This window comes from Pinus tabuliformis, chromosome J (assembly GCF_031772625.1).
Source record: "Pinus tabuliformis cultivar Carrire ecotype Pingquan chromosome J, CPIR1, whole genome shotgun sequence".
NCBI lineage: Eukaryota > Viridiplantae > Streptophyta > Pinopsida > Pinales > Pinaceae > Pinus > Pinus tabuliformis.
This window is the reverse complement of record NC_142295.1, coordinates 1,349,998,859-1,350,006,106: the sequence shown is the minus strand read 5'-3', so window position 1 is coordinate 1,350,006,106 and position 7,248 is coordinate 1,349,998,859. Positions and strand designations below refer to the sequence as shown.

Below are 7,248 nucleotides of genomic sequence, written 5' to 3'. Positions count from 1 at the left end.
TCTGAGGTTGTTGAGGATGCCTAGCAGAGGACCCGGCCACGAGAGCTGCCTCTTCTGCAGCCCATTCTAGTGCGCTCTCTGGGCATGTTGAATTGAGCTAGGGAAGCAAAACAAACAGTCAAAGAGGGGAATGCGCAGTGGCGACAGAGGAGAATGCTAAACGGATAAATTGGAGCATGAAAGCCTGGAAGAGTGTCAGCTCCTCGATCCAGAGCCAGACAGTGCCCTGAACTGTCTCTAGAACAAGAAGCGTCAACCTTGCTATGCCAGCATGAGCAAATGGGGAGAGTAAAAATGAGAACCGTGCCGAGCACCATTGCAGTTAAGCTATCAAACTGGTGCACCTGAGAGAGCTGCGTTAATGCAGCAATAAAGATAATTGTATGAACCATTAACTCCTGCGTCCTGTAGTTCCATCCCATCTGGCGGCGGTAAGCGGCCACACACCCACTCTCCAAACCATCTTCGTACTATACTCCAGATTGTTCACCCGCATTCGAGATCTATTAATTTAATTAAATATTAAATTAACTTATAAAACTCTTTTATATACTTTATATTTATTCTTCTACATTTTAAAAGATAAATTAATATATAATAATTATATTAATGATTGAAAAACAATATCTCTATTTCCCCATAATTTAATATATAATGATAATTATATTAATGATTGAAGAACAATATCTCTATTTCCCCTTTATTTTTATTTGATTTATAAAAAATATTCTAAAGTTAGCGACACTATCCATGCAACTACTATAAACTGTCACAAAGTTTAGGTAAGGTTTTAACAACACCATCCATCCAACTAGTATCACACGTGCTCTCTTGCTCTCCAATTTCATTGTTGGCGTGCTCTTTCTTTGGATATATGGTTTCATCTATTAGTTTAGTATTTGCTAGTTACAATTTAAACGATCATATTTAACGTATCAATTTATTAAATTAATCAAAGCTCTCTATATAATATTACGTGTCATAAATCAGCATCTACTATCGAGTATGACAAGTTTAGGTAATGTTTTAACCACAGCAACTAGTATCACATGTGCGTTCTCTTGCTCTTCAATTTCATTGTTGGCATGCTCTTTCTTTGGATACATGCTTTCACCTATTAGTTTAGTATTTGCTAGTTAGAATTTAAACGATCATATTTAATCTATCAATTTTTTAAATTAAACAATGCTCTTTATATAATATTAATGTATTATAAATAAGTATGAATTTATTTTAAATATGGGTTTAAATAAGAGAAGAGATATAATTTATTTACTTTCAATTTTTTTTATTAATTGATATTATTTAAATATTTTGTATAATTATTTTATTTTTTTCATTTTAATAAATATAAATAAAATTTCAATTTTACTTTACACATCATACTAGGCCTCAAAATAAGCCTCTGGCTCAACTAAAACATATAAAATTAACTATATCTCAATTAAAAAAATAATAATAAATCAACCATATTGGTTGAATTCGATACGGAAATCAATCAAATCTGTGAAGTTCAAAGAGCCTTCTACCTATTATAGGATCACATTCAGACTCGGAAGGGAAGCTGCGCAGTAGCAGAAGAAAAGCAGTTATGACGATGGTGGCTTATGGAGAAAGCCATGGATGAGGGATGGAAACCCATGGGGCCCAATCAAGGAGGGCCCTCCATTAATAATCTACTCTGTCAATCCTATGTGTAGCAACGCTAACGGTTCAAATAATATAAGAAAAGGTGGAAGATTTTTCTAAAAAAAATTCTTTGATACTATGGATTTTTGTGTGCTATTTAAGTGGGGCATGAGAGAGGAAGAAAATCATTTACGAGCCAAGCTTGCGTTGGGAGCGAGGTGAGTAATGTAGTGGGGATTTGACAGGTAAGCTGCCGAACGCAATTGAAATAGCCCACGCATATTGGTGGAAAATTTGAGTCGAGCAAATTGATTTGGAAGCGTATCGACCATATATCTGTTTTCGCAATGCATGTGATTTTCAGAATAATAGTTTAGAGATCGCCTGCACCATATTGTGGGGGAAATAAAGTTTTTTTCGGTCGGATTGAATTGCCCGCATAATCCTCCCCTACTTGGGGGTCAATTTTTTTTGTTCTTGTACATATGGAATTTGGGGGCTTTGTTTGAACTGGCAAGATCTCGGGTGGTTTTGGGTGTCCAAGCGTGTGTGAACCCTCCTTGTAATTTCAGCGAAATATCTGTTCAAGATATTCCGAAATTATTTTTCAATCACGCACCTCATGGAAGCCTGATTACGCGCTTGGGATTTTAGTCAACCCTAGCATCACAAGACCACACCATGCTTTACGCGATTTAGCGATCTTTCTTTAGATTTTGATTATTTTAGCTCCCCGCCGCATTTGTACGTTGGAATTCATCTAGGGATTTAGACAATCGGATCATTTTATTTGTTGCAAGCGCACTTTGGCCCGTGGGAATCCTTGTTCGTTAAGATATAATGGAGAGGAGAGGATGGCAACATTCGCAATCCAGGACAGAGGATACCATGGCTTTTAATTCAGATCAATCAAGAGAAGAGGTAGAGAGCACTGCCCAGCTTCACGTGCTGGCAGTGGATGACAGCATTACAGACCGGAGAGTCATAGAAAAGATATTGAAGAACTCCTGTTACAAAGGTAATATTGTGTTAAGACGGGGATATATCAATGGTTTGGGGAATTTTATTTTCTAATGCCGGTTTCTACAGTTGTAATTCATAATGCTGTAATTCATAATGAGAAAACTCTATTTTTTTTTTTTGAGAACAATGTTTGAAACGTTTCTTCTCCATTATTGTTAACACAATTTCTCTTTAAAAAAAAGGTTCTCCTCACTATGGATTTGGTGTTAATTTATTTCCTCTATTTGAAAGCTTATTATGTATGGATGTGTGTCACTTCAGTAACCACAGTGGATAGTGTGACAAGTGCTCTGGAGTTTCTGGGATTGGGAGATGATCATAACATTATAGATGTAAGTAGCTGAAATCTGCAGTTTGATTAATTTTGTTTAATTAGTTGTATTTTTTTTTTCTATCTGTCAGATTTCTAAATCTTGTTAATTTCAGCTATTATTTAGGATATGATTCTAGTTAATTTCAAGGGTATTATCTAACAAATACTTAGTTTAATTCCTTTAGATGGGGTATATTAGTCTACCCAAATGTCATTTATTGGTTTTAGGCCATGTTTTTCCTTTTAAAAAACTATTATGCTCGTGATAATTACCTTAATATCATGCAGTATACAATTATTATACAATTTTATAGAATTTTTTATTAGATCGGTTTCTCTTTTACATATAGTTTTTGCTCGTTGTTTCTGATTCAGGATAGTGAGGTGAACATGATAATCACGGACTACTCTATGCCAGGAATGTCTGGCTACGATTTACTCAAGAGAGTAAAGGTAATTTTATTATTCTCAAACATGGGAGGATGGAAAGTTGTCATCATTCATTTAGAAGTGGATAGAGGATGCCATGGATATTTTATTTTTATTATTCTCAGACATTGGGAGGATGGAAAGTTGTCTTTATTCATTTTGAAGTGGATAGAGTATGACATGAATAATTTATTTTTATTATTCTCAAACACTGGGAGGGTGGAAAGGTGTATTTATTCTTTTTTGAAGTGGATGGAGGATGATATGAATATTTTAACGAAAAGTTGCAGGAATCGAAGCTCAAGGAGATTCCTGTGGTGGTCATGTCATCAGAGAATTTGTCTTCTAGGAGGAGCAGGTAAAATTCCAATTTCAGACTATATTTTATTGTTTTGGAATGTTATGGTTATTTTTGCATGATTATATACTTACTGGGGGATGGAAACTGACCAGATGTCTGGACGAAGGTGCAGAAGACTTTATAGTGAAACCTGTGAAGGTCTCAGATGTAAGGCGACTGAGGAATTATATGGGTAGAGTTAACTAATAGGGAAGGCATTGCTAAGGTGGGACATTAAATTGAGATCAACGTATATACATAGAAATGGCAGCTGTAATTGGGACTCGAGAAGACTCAAGCGAATTTTGTCAACACCAAATGTATATTTACATAAGAAATCGCAAAGATATGAAATCATTGATGGTTGTTTAACTCCAAAGTACTTGCACATCTGAATCTTTCAGAGGTGATATTTGTATCGATGAATATTTTCGGCAAGAAGCATTACTTCACGTCTGAGAAGAGATGTAAATAATTTGATTAAAAAAAAAGCATAACCATATCCCAAAGACCATCGCTTACGGCAATTCCCGTAGAAATAACTGTGTTAATATCGAAGAGAAATTCATACAATAGTGAACTTTCATTCAGGACAGCCCATGAAGATGGAATAGAAAAATGCATTCCAGATCTGAAATGATTGAACAGAAATTGAAATACAACTGACTTCCAAAGACCTACAGTACTTACTTCCCAAGACCTATAGTCCATGGATAGGGCCTTGATCTCCATCAACCGAAGTCTGAAACACAATGTCCCAAAAGTTTTGGGACATGAAGACCTACAAATCAGACCAAATGCAATAGAAAGACAAGCATAGGATAGAAAAAAAACAATAATAAGATACAGTAATAGTAAAAAGAGTATAATAGTTTTACCCTTAAACTCAAATCAGCTTCAAATAAGAAATCTATATTTAAAAAAAGTTACAATATACTTTTATGGCTTTAAATAATGATATATTACATTAAACTTCCATGAGAAATACCATGGATTATCACAATCTTGAGCTCTAAACTTGTCAGTGGATTGGATTTATAATCTAGTCCCCTTTAAAATTGATTTGGGGAGATTAACTAATAATTTTGTTGAAATCCATATAAAAAATTACAATCCATTGTAACATATGGGTAACCAATTGTCTAGTTTCCTAAGATACATTCTTGTAAAATACCTTATAAATCTCCCTTTAAACTTGACTTGAGAGATTAACTTGGTCCCAACAACTTTATTGAAGTCAATATAAAAAAGTTACCATCCATCCCACTACATGGGTAATCTATTGTCTAGTTTTTAAGGATACTTTTTTTGTGTACATGGTTCATCAACCATTTGAAATCCAAATATTTCACATTCCCCCCTCAAGCTACATGGCATCCACCTATTCATGTAGTCCACTCCACAACTTTAGTATCTATAACTCTATGCCCCACAACACTACCAACTTGGACCGAATACTCTTAGGTGGTCATCCATTACTGTTTTTTTTCCATAACATGTTGGCTCCTTCACCAATCCTTAGCACCATTGACTTCATCTATGTTCTCTCATCCATTTACTTATATGACCTTTCTCTCTATATATCTAACCCATTCTTATCCATACATTGACCTCACAGTGCAATAACATTTTAACTCCCTAGATCCGCCTAATCTCCCATTAACCCAACTATCAAAATTGATATTAAATAGATACATCCATCATTCAATACTTTATTGTTTTTCAGCACCGTCTGATGCCATCGATTAAGGCCCATGACCTTCTTATCCATGCTAAAATGTCTAACCAAAATGGATTTCATGTGATTATTTCTAATCGTCATAACTTTCATACACCTTAGCAACATAGTTGGCCATTTTTTCTCACTCTCTTCAGCACACAAAGACATGGGTCCTTGCCAAAACCTACAAACCAAAATAAATCTTAATGAGCATTTTTTTTTGGTATTCAAAATCTTCATAGGATGTTAGATCATTCTCATGAAATCTAGAAAACTCATCCCAAAATTTGCATCAACATTTATCTAAAAGAGTCACTCAAATGTCCCACAATTGCAATTTTGTTTAGATAATTTCCTCATCTCTTGATCCTCCTCAAAATATTTCCTTACAACACCACCACTTTGCACAAAGGATGCATAGATGACCAAACTTTCATCTTCTTGTTCTAAGGACTCCTCACGAAGACAATTTTTCAAAATCTACTTAAAAACATTAACAACCTTGTGCTGTGGATTTCATATTTGTGAGTTCTAGCTAATTTCCTTTATGAAGGGCTTGACAAATTTTTTGCTCAATGAACGTTCACAACATTCTAAGTATTTTTATGAAAATATCCTTCATAGTACAATTGCAAGCTATGCCTCAATCAACACATCCAAATTACACACATCTCTCTGGTCAAGGTGTAGGTTGATAGGTTTTAGATTGTCACACAAAACTTGCACCTCATCAATGCTAGCTACAACATGTGACCCATTGTTCTGTCTAAAGTGACATAACCATTCAACATAGATATGGACTGAGAATTCAACATGCTTGAACAATATCCATCTATGAACGAGTGTCCCACTTGCATTCTATAATCTTTCCCATTGACTTGGGGTTGCACTTCCTCCATGTAGATCAAGACTACTAAGTAACCTCGCTATGATAGAAGCCTCTTTTTACAAAGAAAAATTACAATGAAGTATTCATTGTAAAGTTACTCCTAATAATAGATCTAATATTTCTTGTCCAAACGAAAATTATAGTGAAGTATTCATGCCATTAAATAGGTCACACTACATTACAATACCATGAGAGAAACCATGTATTACCGAAACATGCAGCGTAGAATTAACCAATAGTAAATTTTCTCTTTACAATAGTCAAATTTACTTGAACTACACTAACAAATTTACATAGACCAAATTTTTTTTTCTATCGGTACGTTTGAAGGGAAACTAGACCATAACATATGTTCAAAGTCTTGAGATTTCTAAGACCTCATCTAACTAAAGCATATTGTAAATAGAAACTTATAAAATAAGTTGGTTATGCCAAACCTTACATACATTAACATGAGAATACAAAAAAATACTAGTTTTGCTAGCAAAAAACTTGTGAGTCACAATAACTATTGGGCAGAGTCTCTAGGAATCCACGCTGGTTGGTCACTACCCTCATTCAAGGAGAAGGAGATATTGGCTAATCTCCTACCTAGAATGATCAACTTGTGGTCTATACTATCAATTTTTCCCTCTAGCTCTATTAATCTGATAGCGTTGAGTTGTCTTGTACCTCCCTATGTGACATGTAATATTTAAGTGATGTTTAACCTTGTGTCTACTTTGTGTCATGTGGTGAGCTCTCGTATTGCACCAAGAGTACTACAACTTCCAGAGGCTCTTCAACTTTACTTATCAACTTGGGGTTTGTACAAACTTCAAGGTGGAGGTGGTATATACATAGTAGATGAGTTCTACTCATGCCACCCTCAACTAGATCACTTGATCATTAGGGCTCCAAGACCA

At 34.9% G+C, this 7,248-nt stretch overlaps 1 protein-coding gene across 2 annotated transcripts; it reads left to right on the top strand.

The window, feature by feature from the left end:
* The first annotated feature begins 1,834 nt into the window (after positions 1 to 1,834).
* On the top strand, positions 1,835 to 4,138 carry LOC149232373 (two-component response regulator ORR3-like). 2 transcript variants are annotated; one of them, XM_089376475.1, is made up of 5 exons: positions 1,835 to 2,647; positions 2,914 to 2,984; positions 3,341 to 3,418; positions 3,679 to 3,752; positions 3,848 to 4,138. In XM_089376475.1, exons 1-5 carry the CDS (start codon positions 2,470 to 2,472, stop codon positions 3,939 to 3,941), a joined length of 495 nt encoding a protein of 164 aa, XP_089232601.1. In that variant the 5' UTR covers positions 1,835 to 2,469; the 3' UTR covers positions 3,942 to 4,138. The 2 variants fall into 2 exon arrangements, with proteins under 2 accessions (XP_089232601.1, XP_089232602.1); XM_089376476.1 differs by having other exon boundaries at positions 3,685 to 3,752; positions 3,848 to 4,136.
* Positions 4,139 to 7,248: the final 3,110 nt, after the last annotated feature.

Excerpts from the sequence above, each read along its gene's own strand:
- LOC149232373 (XM_089376475.1), top strand. The coding sequence starts at position 2,470 with ATGGAGAGGAGAGGATGGCAACATTCGCAATCCAGGACAGAGGATACC. Across the intron at positions 2,648-2,913 it reads GAAGAACTCCTGTTACAAAG|TAACCACAGTGGATAGTGTG; the intron begins GTAATATTGTGT and ends GTGTCACTTCAG. Across the intron at positions 2,985-3,340 it reads ATGATCATAACATTATAGAT|GATAGTGAGGTGAACATGAT; the intron begins GTAAGTAGCTGA and ends TTTCTGATTCAG.